We start from the raw sequence: 17309 nt of genomic DNA, 5'->3' as shown, positions 1-17309 counted from the left end.
ATCAATGGGCTAATGTGTACTCTGGTATTGAGATTGAAAAATGTACACTGGAAAAAGAGTTTAGTAATAATAATCAATATAATCGTTTTACTAAACTTTGATGAAATTACTTTAATTAAATGCTCGGTTAATAACCAAATATTTAACAATATTTATTAACAGTTTAGTAACCGATTAGTTATTACTATTATGTTTGATTACTATTAGTATAATTATTAAATATTACTTATAATATTTAATATTAAATATTTGACTAAATATTAAACATTCAATTGAAATTATTTCATCAAAGCTTAATTACTATTATTAGTAATTTAACACTTTTTCAGTGTAATAAACAGTGAAATCAATCAGTTTGACTGAGAGGCTGCCAACATCATATATCCGATTCTTAGCCTGAGTTCCTGTAGAGTCGATGGAAATCCGCGTTTAAGCGCGGTAAATGCGCTACTATTTAAAAGTACCCGATCGAGTGTGCAGACCCCCGAGGATTCGTGCAATGAGACGTGTGTACACGCGGCGCGGTATATGCACTCGCATTGATCCATCCGTCTTGACTTCTGCCAATACACATATACGCACACATACACACATATGATACGCACATGTACATACACGTACGCATACGTAGTGTGGTACGTTCAATATGAATAATGGATCCAAATCAAACCAGCCGTTTAGCGTGAAAGCGTGTTCGCGGATTCGCGTCTGTTTGCATATGCGGATTTAATCTGCGTAATTTGTGTAAGTCGCCTTCCGATCGTTCTCGTGCGCGCGGCCGAAAGCGCGCGTGTGGACGGAAGACGCAATTATTGAATAACAGGCAAAACAGCAGCAGGGGAGAGAAAGAAAAGCAGGGGAAGGAAAGAGGAAAAGAAGACGGAAACAGAGAAAACGAAAGAGAAAGAGAGAGATAGAGGGAGGGGTAGGGGGGAAAGGAAAGAGAGAGAGCCAATCGCTTTAACGCCGGTTGTACCCTCTCGGCTTTAACGCGTTGCAGCGGGCAACGGCGAACACGGGGTGCTCCACGGCGGAAATAACGCTCGACTTAACTTACAAGAGACACGCTACCGTTACCAACGAGGGCGTCCCGTCGTCGCGGCGGCCCCTTCGTCGATGTGTACCCGATTACCCCGATAACGGGGCCACCTCGACGAACAGCAGCCGGCGGCGATCGATTTCGGCCGACCGATTTACTAATGGATCCACCTGTTTTCTCTTTCCCTTCAGGTGACAAGATGGCAGCGATACAGCGCCGCAAGACGTCGGCAGCGAAGAGGAATCTGGCGGGCGTGCTGTGGCCGGCGGTGCTCGTCGTAGCGGGCGTCGTTTTAGCGCGATAAAGCGTTTCACTTCGAAATGTCCATAACTATTACGTCATTACTTCCGTTTGTGATAGATAGGATATTATCTCCTCCCCCCCCCTCCCCCGCTCCATTTCTCCCTTTATCCTTCATTCTTCCCTCCCCAGGTCCGCCCGGCCTTTCTCCCTTTTCACTCTTCTTCCCCGCCCATCATTTACACCCCCTCCTATCCCTCCTTCCTCGCGGGTCTTCTTTTCTTCCTAAACCACGCTCCCGTCTTCCGCATTCCATCTTCCAACTTCCCTTCCTTCTTCGCTCGCCCCCCATCCCCCTCCCCTCTCCCTCTCTTATTCGTTATTTACTTTAGTCGAGGTTGCCGCCGGCTGGACTACTTAGATATGCGAGATTCTCGTGGAAGATTGCGCGATTGCCTGCTCCAAGTCATTACGCGCGACGCGCATGCGACTCGAATTATGTAAATACTGCCCGGGTCGAATACGCCACGACGAGGCGGATTACGTTAGGCCAGGCCTGTCCAACTTCCGGGCCAACGCGCCGATCGCCCATTCAGCGACAGACCAGATTTCCAGGCCGGTCGGATGGAACGTCCCGCGCGGTCAGCGCCAAACGAGTCGATCGATGCCGCTAACAAGGTGAGGCTATATTTCTCGGAAATCAAAATAATTGATGAGGGCGGCGGGTTCCGAAGGCACGGATCTTTCAACGCGCGTGAGAATGATTCGATGGCCCATGGTGTCGCCCGTAGATGTCGCAGACTTCCCTGAGTTTCTTTCACAGAAATGTTTCACCATACTGTTTACATTTTACCGGTGGCGCAGCTATCACCCTCGCAATTTTAATACCTGAACTTGTTCTATCTTCGATGTGACCCAGCGGCGCGCACGTAAGCGCGAGGAACTCGGTTACTAGTAGGATGTGGCTGTGTATTTCTCGGAAATCGAAATAATTAATGACAGACGGGTTTCAAAAGCACGGACTCCCAACGCACGTGAGAACGATACAAGCTCTGTGGTTTTTAAAAGATAATGTTTTATATTTATGAATAGCGTGATCATCTTGCCATCAATTTTCGTTCTTTCACTTGTTTCGTTTTCGAATTGATCGATTGAGAGAGACGACCAACACTAATATACATAAATTGAGGACTTTGATAACACTTTGATAAAAAAAAAAAAAGATCTTGCAACTACAAAGTTGTCTGTACATAGAAATTAATTGAAGTAGGATTAGCAAATACTGTGATATGCATATGTTTTGCACGTAATGTAACAGGAGCAGAATTTGCAAATTCTACATGCGACAGTAAAAAACGCACTCTAGCAGACACAAAAATTAGCGATAAATTTTGTTTGTGGCATCGAGTAATCTACCTACATCAATAAAACTTTTTTTTTGAAAGGTGAAATTTTGGCATGTGTCGCTCAAATAGTTTTCAACTGAAACCGTCATTCAGTACCAAATCACAGACACGGAATAATAACAATAAAATCTAGATGCTTGAAGATTATTTGCATCAAGTGATTTTGAAACCTTCGTTTATTTTGAAAAAATAACACGCGACTCAAGGATTAGGACTCTCTTCCGATAAATCGCACATAATCACTATTTTATTACTTATTTGATTCGCGATTTTACAATAATATAAACGACACAATTTTAATTACAAGATAATACAATAAACATAAAGCTAAACGTATTGTACGTTATTGTAAATTAAATGGATAGCTCTTCGAGTTGTATTCAATATAATATATTTTGCATCATGATTAAATAATATTTAATAATATAGTAACAGATTAATGTGACAATATTGATCGAATGCATCTTCGCGGCAAATTGATTGGCTACAAATTAATTTTTTATTAATTAATTCGAAATTATATATATTAAAGTCAAATTAGTTTTGCAACGCGATTCTCTACAACTTCTCGAGTTGCAACGAGAAAGCAAGAATCTCTTTACAAAACATTTTACTCGCCTCATTAAGAAACGTAATAACTTTGCAAATATTTCGAATCAATCCGTACACCGATACGATCTCTTTTTCACTTAAAACTGCTTGAATAACGCGTTCTCGGAAAATTTCTCTCGGGATACACAACAAAGAGGAATAAAAAGGGCGTACGTACATCCTCGAAATGCCAAAGTCAAAAGGCGAAAATTGACGTTTACGCGCTCGAACGCGAGGCGCGCGTTTCACGCCACAATCTTGCGTTTCTCGTTTCTATATAAAAATTGTTGTAAAAAACTTGTTTGCTTTACAGGAGAGCGTGGGTCTCGTAGTCGTCCGCGCGCGCTCTTTGCGACCGACAACCTCGTCGTCGTGACGGCGCTGGCGAGATGGAGATCGCACCGTCGTCGTCGCGTCGCACGAAAACGTGTTTATTGCACGACACGTCGTCGCGAGGGTTTATTGCACGTGAAACAAACGCACGGACAAAGCGCGATACGTGTACGCCGTATAGCGTTACAATTCCCGGGCGGTGAATCGAGCATCGCTCCCGCGGTACCGTCATTAAAGATCATCATTAAGGCGTCTCGCGGTCGGGTTGTCACAAGTTATACTACTGAATGGATTCGTCTGCCCGTCGTTGAATTCGAGTCGGGCGCCGAGAAAAGCAGATTGCGAAGTGTTCTTCCGCGTTGTAATTTATTTCAAAGTCCTCCTTTCAGTTGAAGCCGTAGCTTCACGCATATTTTTAATCTATCTAAATACTGACGCATATAACTCAATAATTTTTTTATTATTACAGAAAAACGGCTTAGGGTTGGAAAGTTACGCGTGTGCTTGTAATTCCGTTACCGTTACAGTTAGTTTTTTTAAGGGAGTGCTAACAGCGTTACCTTTTTTTTTTAGTAACAATAATGAATTTAACAATTACTCTTTTGTTCTATTATTACATTTTAAACCTATTGTAATAATTTTGTTGTGTATATGTGTGTTCAATCTTTAGTCTTTAGTTGGTATTTATAGATTGTTGACACGTTTTATTATCATTAATAGTTTTATGTCATAAACCAATCATATTGTGGCATACAGCATTTTAAAAACAATTTTGAAATGTTAAATTATTATAACAAAATTTTTAAACAAAAAGGGAATTTTAATTGGATTTTGCTTTGACATTAAAAAAGTAGCGGAAAAAAAGTAGAAAATTATTACTGTTTAAGTAACGATAACGATAATAAGTTTCTCTTTAAGAAGTAACTTTTCCAAACTTTGATTTTTTTTGCTAAAATATTTAAAAATTTAGCCATATATGAAAATATAATTTTGGACTATTATGATAATTGTGCAGGTCACTTAAAGCAAGGCCAACACTGTGCAAGAAGTTTGTATATTTCTGACAACAAGCTTAAAAGTCTTTTATAATTATTTTGATGATTTAACAAAATTATTTTCAGATTTGTATTTAACTAAATTTTTTAAAGTATTTTAGCAGAATTATTCTTTCTGTACGTAAAACAAAGCTATTTTATAATAATGATATTATAATTGTTTTCGTTTTAACAATAATTGATAACGAAAATAATTGTCTTTATTAAGAATGATTATTGTAAAATGTTTTCGCTATAACAATAAAAAAATTATTTACTTACATATGAAAATTGAAGATAAAACTACTATAGTATCAGAAAGAGCATTATATTCATTGCCAAATGTTATCTTATGTAATCACAATTTTTTTCATTCTTGTGAAGCATGAGCGTGAATGTTTTGTGCATCTCAAATAAGATGAATTAAAGAACCACCATCGGCTGAATATTTGAACAATCGATACACTGTGCCGTACGTTGCAATGGTCGAACGACATGCAGCTCTGACTTTAAAGTTGCAATCGAGTGTTACGTCGTCTTTCTCTTGTCATCGGGCACAGTTTTTCTCGGGACTTACCCTTTCACATTTATACTCGTTTATTATTAGACTTTGGCCTATTCTGAAAATAATTGACACTAGTAGGTATATCAATACAATATAAAAATAGCAGCTGTGAAAACGCATTATTATTAACACAATTTAGTTTTGTGAATAATAATTAAATGATTCCCTTATTTTAAACGACCTCAACTTTACAAAATTAGCACATATTGTCCATGCCTGTATCGTTCTTCACTACACAGCAAAAAAATTAGTATCAAATTGAAATATATTCTGTTCAACGTATTACTGTTTTATATAAGCAACATTATAAATTCTTTAAAGAATTTTATCATCTTAAATTCTAGCAATATAATTTTAATTTAGTATTATAAATAGTCTAAGAATGTGATTTTGATATGACAATAGTACTTTAAGAAATCGCAATTCTTGATTTGAAAATATTGTTGTTTTCTGTCCGATATTTATTCTTTCCAACTTCTGAAAATTGAATTATTGAATAATGTGTCTATTTAACGCTACATAATCTCGGTTCCAGTATTTAAAAATTTAGACATAAATTTTTATATAAAAGAGGAACGTTCTTTTTTTCTGTGTAGAATGTCTTCGTTGTAGGTCCGTACTTTTGTGCTTACGTACTTTCGCAAAATCTCCCAGGTAAAATAAATTCACGAATTAAACTGTGCATCGTCGAAGCGCGCTTACCGAATCAATTGCAATGCGGCATCGATATTGGAAATAAGAAAAAAATAGAGCCCACCAGTTGGACAGGCCTAACACGTGGGCCTCATCGAGCGACGGCGGCGGAAACGTGTCGTGCGGGACCTCCTTCCCCCGACGTTGCTTTTGAGGGGCCCACGAAACCAACCACCACGTAGTATCGTTTTCTCTCGCCCGAAACACTGTACACATACGGATACGCGTAGCGATTAAGGCGATTCAACGGTTCTTTCTGTATATCTCCTAATTTAAGGTGAGACACACACACACGCGCGCGCGGAGATACCAGAAGAAAGGAGAGGAAGAAAGAGGAGAAAGGAAAAAAAAACGTAGGGAAAGTAGGATAAACGGTATTTTGTCGAATCCTTGCTCCATCCTCGTTTGTATACTTATGCGTTATTCAGACGACACGTCTCGGGAAATATTCCCTGAAAAACGTCTCGCTTTTTCCACGCGCGGAAGACGGATATGTCAAGGGGAGGAGAGCCGGTCTCGCAGAGGTGGAAATTTACGAACGTATGCGTGACGTTTGCGCCGTTTAATCCTTGAGGGATACAGTACATATACGTGAGATTCACGTAGCCGCGATGAAATCTCGGGCGGCGGCGTGTCGGAGTAAGAAGGTATGAAGGGTGCGAGGTGATGCGCGCGCGCGCGCACGCGCGAGTGGAGGACGCGAGAGTACGAGAAGCCTCTTTGAGATTTTTCTTAGGCGCGAAATCACGTCTAATGGAAATCTTATGGATTTGACACTTGAAAACCACTCCGCTCCGCTCCGCTCCGCTCCGCTCCGAGAGTCGGCATACATACGTCGGCATCGCCGACATTGTGTCTGCGTGCGCTCGCAATCTGTATCACACGATATAGCGATTTATTGTAGCAAAATACACGATATACGATGAAAAAAAAAAAGGGGAAAGAAAAGAGAATCCTGCAGCTAGACCTCCATTCTCCGAAGCACGACCGCGGCGGCGCGAGATCTGCCTGCCACCGCCACAGTGCAACATCGACGGGAACGTTTGTCGGACGAATCACGATGTGCATCACTGGTTTTCAATCTGCAGCGTCTAAAAATTTAACCGGCACGAGACTAGTGACTGACACTAATTCGGAACAGACGGGAATTTAAAAAAAAGGTACGTATTTTATTTCTAAAATTTTAATACACCAAGGAAAATAATTATGTCAGCGAGATAATATCATTTAAGTAACGCGTTACTCATAAAGCCGTTATCATTACAGTTACTTTCCTTTTTTAGTAACTGTAGCGGTAACTACATTTTTTTCCACAACGGTAACGAATTTAACAGTTACTTTTATCGTTACTTTTTACACTTTAAATTTGTTTGTAACAATTTCCATTGTGTCCAATCTTGTGGCTCCAACTGATATTCACAGTTGCTATATTAAAAATCATCTTAAATGTAATTTTCAGATATTAGAAGTCAATAAATATTACCGCATTTAAAAAATAATTTTTAATTTGAGATTATCATGCTAAAATTCTTATCACAAAATTGAGAGAATGCGAAGAAGTATAAATATTATAGATACATTTATAAATTGAGTACAAATAAAAATTGTTTAATATGAATTTTGGACATTTTTTAGTCTTTAAAAAAATTTTTTGCCTTACGAATTCAAGATACAAAATAACATTGTTTTTATATTAAATTTTATATAATAAAAAGAAGAAAACAAATGTTATGTTTAATTTGATCTTATTTTGGCACTAAAAGGTAACGCAAAAAGTAGTTAATCGTTACCTTTTAAGGTAACGAGTTACTTTAAAAAAATAAGTTTCCAACCCCACATATATAATCATGGACGTACGCAAGAAAAAATCACGTTTGTACTCCTTAAATTTTGGCAAGAAAAAGTATTAATGATTTTTACGACGAAAAGTTAAACACTTGTTAACTAATGTGTGATTCATACTTTTCCCTAGGAGGTATAAAAATATATTAAAATAGGAACTTGGAACAAAAATTGGAAGTGATTAGAAAAAGTTGAAATTTTGTCCTCCTTCCTGAAATCTTGGATACGGCCATGTATATGATTACGTTTTGTGACCAAGCAGAATTTTCTAGTTATCATAAGACTCGAGATTTTATAACTAGAACGTTTGATAGACTTTATTATAATTTGATAATTCCTACAAGATTTCTGACTCGTCCGTTTTTTTAACAGACTGATTGAAATCTAGACTTTCAATTAACGTAACAAGATTTTCAATGTATAATTATCTCTTTAATAAGATATTTATGGCTCTATGAATAGTTAATTCGGGCCAAAGAATATTCTTTCATTTATCGTTCGTTATTTGAGAAACTTCTAATCAGATTTTCTTGCCGTTTTATCGGGTACCTCAATAAACTCGTCGCTTTTCTCTGGAGCTGTCCAAATCCCTCACCTCAAAAGCGGTTAATAGTTTTACGAGGTAATTGATCACACCCTAATGGCTCGAACAGTTCCCACGATAGAAACAATAGTGTAATATTTCACGGGCTCGCGTTCAACAATTCATTCTAAATTTATCCGCGTTTATAATAATAAGCGCACAAATAAATATAACGCGCGCTTACAGCGGTAATTTCAGCAAACAGGCCGCAGCACTTCCTCAGCATAACGTAAAGCACATTATATAGATTCGTATGCATGAAAACCCGTGTGGACCGTGCGTAGAATTCGTGGAATTTGCATCTCGGAAATCTAAAATTTTAATGATGTTATTCTGGATGGAAAAAAAAAGGGAAGAAAATCTCTTCGAGTAATGTCTCCGTATGAATGTCGTGAAATTCAAACTCGACTCACATGGTATTGCGTGACGGCATTATTTTCTTCGTTATTACATGACCATACATTATCAGAGGATTTTTACTTCTGATACGCTCCGAAGACGGGTGTGTTCCGTTAAATGTTTATTCTATATTCTATCGAGACAGAAAACCTCGCGATATTTATGAAACTGTCATCCTGACGTCGGAATACGAATTGCTCGCTTTCTCTCTCTCTCTCTCTTTTCACTCCGATTGGATCCATTATACGTTATTAATAGAAATATGTAGAATGCGCGATGTCAATTCCACCGGAATTCTGCAGAGCGATATTGCACTGGCATCTGTCACCGTTGTCAAATCGCTTGCTTCCTTTGATAACTTTTGATCGTCTACTCGTGATAAATTTACGGTTACAGCTTTATCGCTTGCGTTATTTGAAATTCAAGCAGCTCTGCGGAGAGCGGTTACCGAAATTCAACAAATTTTACGACTCCTTCCGACGGCTCCTTCAATCGTCCCGCGCGATCACCTCGTTACTGTAAGTTAATAGCTCCTTTACGTGTACTTGACTCGTCCTTCTGGAACCGAGTATTCGCGCGCGCGTTACATCTCGTGCCAAACACGTACATGAATGTATAGGTATTTTGTTCATTCCGCGTTGATTTAGTACTCCTGTAACGTACGGTACGGTTTTATTGATAATAATCCTTTCAAAATATCAATTTTATTCTTTAAAAGGATTGAACCGATAGCAGAGTAATGTTCGATTATTCATATTTTTAGGATAAATTTCGATATTATAGGTAATATATTTTTATTGTTTTTTATTTTTTTATGTGCGTACATTTGCACGCGTGACTTATTTCAAATCTATTATTGCAACATTAATTTGTTAGTAGTACGTTATTTCTACAGTTGTTACCACAGTAGGACCTTTCAATTATTATCGGGTGTCAATATTTCATCATTCCAGATAGACAAATATAATTCTATCGACATACATATTCAATATTAATTCTAGATACATCTGACTGCGAATAAAATGTGTTCCCGTTTCATATCGTCGTTGAAACTATCTTCTGTATTTATAACATACAATTATTTTATTCCGTTCATGCTATAAATTTTCAGAAGAAAAAAAGTGTTTCTATTAAATTAATAATAACGAACATATTAAACTAATTTAAAAGTAACGCCTTTTAATAATGCAACATACCGGGAAACTTCGACGCAGCGTAAAATTAGAAGTTTTAACGTAAAGGAAACTGCGGTCAGTTTTTGGCGAAGGAAATATCAGACCTCTTAGCGATAAATTATTCATCATCGGAGTTTAGTTAATAAAACAGCAACTTTTCATCTCAATTTTTTTGCCTCTATCGTCGGAAGAGGAAAAAAGAGAGAGACAAAGAGAGATATGAGAATAACACATCTCCAGTCAGAGTTCCTATAATAAAAGTTAATCAAGAGGCATACATACTTACAACAAAAGTTAATACAAGCCGCCATGTACAATTTAATATTAAAACTGATTTGGTAACACTGATTTTATTAGTTTAGATTGATATTAAATTAAAAGTGGAAATAAAGAAGCATTAATATTATGAATTAATAATTAAATAATGTACAAATGTTAACTTAAATATATACTGAAAAAAAAGTTACTTTGACTAAATTTTTCAATTGATTAGTTTCTTTAGTTCAAGAATTTATGCATTTAATTTAAATACATGAATTATATATAATATTATATGCGACAATTAGTGACGTCTTCAACAATATACACAAATATAAGGCTAAATAATATGTAGGCTGTATAGCACTATTGTATTAATTATTGATTTTTTTGTTCAAAAATGTCACATTTAAAATTCGCAGTTGTTTACATATAACGGATTTAGGCAATCAATAAGAAATCGTTATCACATTGATTTAATCCTTATTATAGGAGTTCTACCTGTCGCATCCCTCGGCAACCCTTTCGCGAGCTCGTGTTTCGTTGCGAGCGGTTCCGAGACGGTTATAGACACTGCGACTGTAACGTTTGCACGCGTGTATATTTATATTCACGCGCGAATCGAAATTCCTATCTACGCGGAGTATTTCGATGTCGAATACCGGCTGATGAAGTTATCGGAATAGCCTAGCGCGATACGCCGTAATGAGAACAATGCGGCGCTCCTCGAATATTTACCAACCTCACGGAATTCTGCAATAGCGCACGGCCGTCACGCTGAAGCGACTACTACGCGAATTCCACGGATTAGCGCGCCGATTCCTCGATTAATTTAATTAAAAATGAATACCCGATGGAAATAATCCCTCCCTCTATCCCTCGCCCTCGCCCGCGGCCGCGGCCGCGCACCTCGCGAATCTCGTTTTCTCTCTCTCTCTCTCTCTCTCTCTCTCTCTCTCTCTCTCTCTCTCTCTCTCTATCTATCTATCTCTCTCTCTGCCTCTCTCTCTCGTAAAAGTCGTAGCTCGTACGTGCTCGCAATTATATCGGGATTAAACCAATTATTATCGTGCGCGCGACGTACCGTTATCGACTAGCGTTTCCGAGAGAGTCGCGATATTCGTGTTTGTTAATATTATAAAATAAGATCATCAATAAAATTACTATTGAGCGATCTCGCGAGCGTAATCACGTAACGCAGCGTAACTCATTGACTTGTCAATATTTTTATTCGGTCAAAAGTACTGCTTTTATTACGAGCGAGTTGCGATGTTATTTGATAAAAACACTGATACAAAAAAACAACGATTAATAATAATTATTATCTAAACAACAGTAAAATAACATATTTCGTTATTTACTTCAGCTCGGGAGAATTTTTGCTCGAGAGATTCTTTGCTCAACCAACAAAGAATCCCCTTTAAGGATTCTCATTTTTTAAATTTTCCGGTTGCATAAATTCACTCGTTTTATTTCAGTAAATTTTCCTTCCACCATAATTAGCATAATTGTAATCTAAAGAGAGCGGGAAAGTCTCGCCGGACTCGCCTCCAAGCTCACCGCGGCCTGACGCCGAGCGATCACAAAGCGAATGACGATTGTTCTGCGGATTCTGATGCAGACATTTTCGAGTAACAATCGATCTCGCCGTTGACGTTTATATTGTAAGACCACTGCAAAACCGACGGATTAAGGCGCTAATGACTCTATCAGCTGGAATCGATCTCGCGCCGGGACTCATCATTATTACACAGAACGAGCTGTAAAACTGATAACGTGCAAATGCGAGCTGCGTATATCATAAAAATGTCGGCATCAAACCGCATAGCGCGAATTCTGGTAGCACAAAACATTGGCACAATATATTGGGAAGTAATGTTAATAAAATATCCCCAATGTTGGTCCAGTATTATAAATTGGCTTCATTATTTATTATTTAGCCAACAATAAACAGCAATATGAGTTCAATATTGGTTCAACGATATTCATTTAATTTTGTTTTATTGAACATTAATTGTATCCTAATTTGGGACCAATTTGGAGCTAATAATTTGTCCAACAATAAGCCGCAATATTGGTTCAATATTGATTCAATATTGGGCTACCAATATTCATTTGATTTTTCATATTAAACATTAATTGCCTCAAGATGCAATTAATTCGGAACCAATATTTTATGACCAATATTGGTGTTACATTTGGGAAAACATTGGCCAAAGCACTCCTCCAATGTACTGCCAACTGTGCTGTTAGGGAACGTGCTACGGTAACGCAAAGGTACGCTCGGGAGTTCGTCCTCGACAAGAAACGCCTGTGATCTCTCGATATCTCGAACGAGCGCTACCGAAGACGAGTCTCCGCAGCGCGTGCGACGAATTCTGCACGGTGAGCTGCGGTAGTGCGGTTTACTTTGACTACCGGCACACGATCGGTGAAATTCGCGATGAAAACAGTCGACCGCGCGCGGCCGGGAGGGTGGTCGAACGAACGCAATAATTATCGGTGATTCACACAGCGCTCGCGCTCTCACGCTTCCATCTGCGGATCCTCGAAAGGACTGGCCGCATCTCGCTTCCTGCACCGTACAATGGGCCTTTAATGAGTTCCCTTTGCACAGCGCGGACTGTTTGGATCGTTCTGATGGGGGCGTTCGGAAAGGAGAGAAAAGGGAGCTAGGGAGAGAGATAGAAAAGGAGAAAAAGGAAAAAACTGTGCCAAGTAACGTTTGATCGGTAGAGCGTGAAGATGGCTTCCGCGGATTTCGTGGAATCGCGCGCAGTCACCCGTGTATTATGTATCCGCCGTTATCTGGCTCGATAGTGGAGGAGAGCACAGCGGCGTGGAGGGAGGGGTGGGAAGGGGTGGAAGAAGAGAAAAAACCTACCGTAAGAAAGGGTCACGACACGCGCGGGGGTTCATTTCGCCTTCGGCGGACGCGGCGGGATCTCCTCTCCCCTTTGGAGATCTTCTCTGTCCCTTCCCCTCCCTCTTCTTATCGGCTCCCTCGTCGATCTCGCGCAAATCGGCGGAATAGCTGTCTTGTAAAAACATCAATAGAGAAAGGCGGAAAGACCCCGTGGAATTAAATCGAGAAGAACGTTCTCCAGAACACTTCTCCCCGGAACACTACGTGTCTTTTGTTTCTTTGCTTACTTGCGCCCCCTCGATACCGTCGTTCTATCGCGTTTTGTAACTCCTTCACGAAACTCTTGCTCTCTTAATCGGTCTCGATGGCTGCGTTCGGCGCGGCAAGTGACCCGGCAATCGGAAATTATATTGGTAGAGATCCTTAACTCTCCTCCGCTCCCCTCTATTGCTTGTTATTATTTTTCTGCGCGATAATACTTTTCAATTGGCGACTAAGTGCGAAAGAGAAAAAAATATAAAGAACTTATTTCTTACTTATTGGTACAGAGAGACAAAACTGACGTTATTATGCTAGGCGCGCGTAATTCTATTAGATGAGATTACACTGTTTAATATAATTTAGGGAAATGAGCTTAAATTCTTCCGATACATTTAAAATAACAAAGACAACTTGTAAAAGCGGTTGAAAGCAGATTTACGATTGAAAGCAGTTACGAAAAGAATTACTAAAAATTACTTTAATCAATATTTGCTTAATATTTTAAATTATATTGAAAAATAATCGAATTATACACCTAATCCAGCTCTCGGCAATATTTTTTTTCCCTCCCTAATAGGATTCCAAATGCGTTTGATTTGAATATCGGAATATTTATTCATGCACAAAAACTGTCCTGTATTTGACCCAAAAACTAATTCGATTCGGAATTATATTTGGTGGACTCTCTTGCTGCGGTAATTTTCCCAAGCCCGGGCAACTGTTCCGCGTCGCTTTGTATGAATCAAAAAATCATTAAAATTACGTAAATAGAAAGAGAGAAATAAACAGAGAGAGAGAGAGAGAGAGAAAGCGTTTATCACGGAAAGAAAAATCACGTTTGTTTCAAATGAAACCGGGTCGGATGTTAACGGCGTAGCTATTTTAACAACGTTATACTTTTAACAGTAAAAAGCGCCTGAATTATACGGGAATCATAGGCATATCCAAAGTGAGAGAAGTTAGGAAGTTCAAACTTTTCACAAAATTTTTAATTCTTTTTATTTTTTTACTGTGAGTAAATATTTTATCATCACAAAAAATATTATTTTCCTTTGTTATAACTATGTAAATTTCTGAAATTTTTGTTTGTTAGAGCGTCCAATGTACATAAGGAAAATTTTTGAATCGGAAAATAGAATATGTCTCTTGCGTTCAAATAAAGACAACGCTTTCAGTCAAATTAAAACCTTTTCTGAATGACATGGCTCTTATATCAATACGTAGAATTATTACTGTGAATCTTGATGATGTTAAATCGTTTTGAAAAACAATCGTCGCATAATTTTTAGCAATAGCAATACTAAAGATCTACATATTTGCCTTTGTAATATCATGAAGTAATTTGTAATACGCTGGAGATTTTACACGCTATTTAGAAATTTATATCTATAAAACAATCTAAAATTAAAAAAAAAATTGACTTTAGTTATATATTTTAAAATACGATTTTTCTTATAATTTTTTTTTAAATTAAATTACACGTCATACTACAAAAAACCGGTATTACGAGAGTTAACAGCTATGCTTGTTTCTTCAGAAAAAAATCAATAAAACTTATGGTTTACAAAATCTAAAAAAAATTTCTCATTTAAACTCAAGAATGGCGAAATATTTTAAGCTCAGAAATATAAAAGAATTATTAATGCAAAAATTGCCGTTTAACAAAATCTATAAACTTCCATCTTTCCCTCGAAAAAAATTCTAGATACGTTCATGCTGGGAATGAATCACGCTCGAGTTTGCTCGTCGCATTATCGCGGAGAGCGAGAGACCGTTGGCCCTCCGAATGCCGTTTTACGAAACGGCATCCGGGATGCAAATAACTCGGAGGGTAACTTGATTACGAACTTCGCAGCGCGTGCCACGCGCTAAGTTCAATCGTGTTGTGTCAGCGCGCAGCGGGGTGATGAAATTTCAACGCGCTCCCTCGGGAGGACCCGCGCGTTCGTCGCGGCGTATTTGCCTGGCGTTTAATTCGATCTCGCCGTTCGGCGCACGACCGCGCGATGAATTATTGATACCGATCGCGTAATAAATTCGCGATCGATGCCTCCGCGCTCATATCGCGGGCGATTATGTACCGCGATTCGATGACAAATGTAATGCGAGCGTCGTCGGAAACGACGCGGCCACCACGACAACACGCGGCTCGGTATTACGCATATGTGCATACATACGCGCTTATTAATCGTCGGTCATTATGTAGACGGCGTATCGCAATTATCGGAAGGATGGATATCATATCGTTTCCGCGCTCTCGTGCTCTCGAGGAGGGTATTAACGTTTTAAACGGTTCGGGCGGAAATACCCGCGTGTTCGCGGCCACCGAATTGAATTTCACTTGGAATTCGTGATCGGCGCAGATCCATCCTCCGAGTTTCCAGCCCGGACGGCCGCGGACGGTGTTGGTCCAGCCGACCAGCCGACCGGCCGGATTCGAGATGCCCGATTCGAGACGCGGACGCGAGGGAAGGTGCAGGTGCGAACGAGAGACTAGGATTGCGGCTCGCCGGGCGGAAGACTGATTGGCCGACCCAGATGCATACCGTTATCATAAATCTGCCGAAAATCCCCCGCAGCCGCGCGGATATACATTGCGCTTACTTCCTCGGCCTCGCCGCGCACGCCGCACACGTCTGGAGTCCGTGCGTTCTTCGTACTGTACCTTCGCGGCGAGCCGAGGAGAAATCGCACATCCCGGAATAAATTAAGAGGTTCCTTGGTTTAAAAAAAGTGAGAGGGAAGTTACATGATTTTGTTACACATACGCAAAAAAATTAGTGTCATTTCAACACTCATTGTCTCATAAGCAAGAGTATCTTTTTTTATAGTTTGATGATAATCTTAAATTTCAGAAAATATATATATATTATAATAATTGTCTGAAGAGCACAATATATATGATTTGGTCTAATAATAATAGTATTAAAAGATTCAATGAAAATTATTGAAAGAGAGAAAAATGAGGATATATTTTCCTTGATAAAATTATAGAAATTTTTTAATGTGAGTTGTCTGTTCAAGATTAATAAATTCTTTAAATGGGGTTTTATATTATTATAGTTATATGTGAGATAAAATGATTGTAAATTTCAGATTAATTTTTACTGAATGTCTTTTAAGAAAAAGAGCTTTTATTGGAAGGAAGTTGTAGTAAATGAAATGTGAAGTAAAAAATTTGATAAAATTCAAAAATTGCTTGTATATTAATTCTGTATAAAGTTACTCTCAACTTTGATCGAGTTGTTTTAGTTACTATAAGAACTGTAGTATAACTAAAATTATACTATAGTTCTTGTAGTTACTATAGCTACAGGCTGAACTGCCCATTGGAGATCGAAGTTTGCGAATTGAAGAATTAAAATTCGATCAACCAGACAATTTTAATTTTAATTTGTTTCATTCTAATTGATTGAACTTTAATCTCCCTAATCGTGATCTCCTATTTCCAATATGTAGTCCGATACCGGATTTGTTTCAGGCACGCACGCACGGCTCGCGTTTTAAACGCGAAATCTAATCGGTCTTTGCCGCGGTCGCCGACGCGACGAAGTAGGTCGGCTTTGTCGCTCTACGCACTCTGACGAAGCGTGAGGAAAAAAAAAAGATGAAAACGTGATGTATCGTCGAGCTTGTAGCACCGCGTGATGAATTCGATTCTAAGCGAGATCGACGAAACGGGGACCACAGCGGGGTCACTTAAGAAATTATCCCGCCAACGATCGACGATAAGAGCTTTGAGGCTAACATTTCGATGACGATAAAACCAAATATCGCATATCTAATAGCGCTTAGGAGAAAAATTAAAATATCAGTCGAAAATTATAATGCCCTGCGTTCGCAGAGGTCGAATATACAATCAATTTGCATGTATATTCGGGCGCGATTAAATATAAACGCGGCACGAGTGTAACGCGAAATATTCGTTCTTGAAGAAGCAAATCTTAATGTAGAATCGTGCGGAATGAAGGCGCGATGGATGAAAACGCGGATAACACGCGACGTACGTCGAGGGACTCGGAAA

At 38.8% G+C, this 17309-nt stretch overlaps 1 protein-coding gene across 3 annotated transcripts in view; it reads left to right on the top strand.

Moving 5' to 3' along the window:
- LOC105837291 (zwei Ig domain protein zig-8) overlaps window positions 1–12867 on the top strand; it is a 296303-nt gene extending 283436 nt beyond the window's left edge. For 2 of the 3 annotated variants that reach the window (XM_036285010.1, XM_036285011.1), the window contains exon 7: window positions 1231–12867. In XM_036285010.1, coding sequence (XP_036140903.1) covers window positions 1231–1343 — 113 coding nt within the window. In that variant the 3' untranslated portion in view covers window positions 1344–12867. The remainder of the gene's footprint in view (window positions 1–1230) is intronic. The other variant, XM_036285009.1, reaches the window with a different exon arrangement.
- The last annotated feature ends 4442 nt before the right edge of the window (window positions 12868–17309 follow it).

The sequence above is a fragment of the Monomorium pharaonis genome, chromosome 3 (genome assembly GCF_013373865.1).
Source record: "Monomorium pharaonis isolate MP-MQ-018 chromosome 3, ASM1337386v2, whole genome shotgun sequence".
Lineage (NCBI taxonomy): Eukaryota > Metazoa > Arthropoda > Insecta > Hymenoptera > Formicidae > Monomorium > Monomorium pharaonis.
Note: the sequence above shows the minus strand (reverse complement) of the source record. Positions and strands in the feature narration are given on the sequence as shown.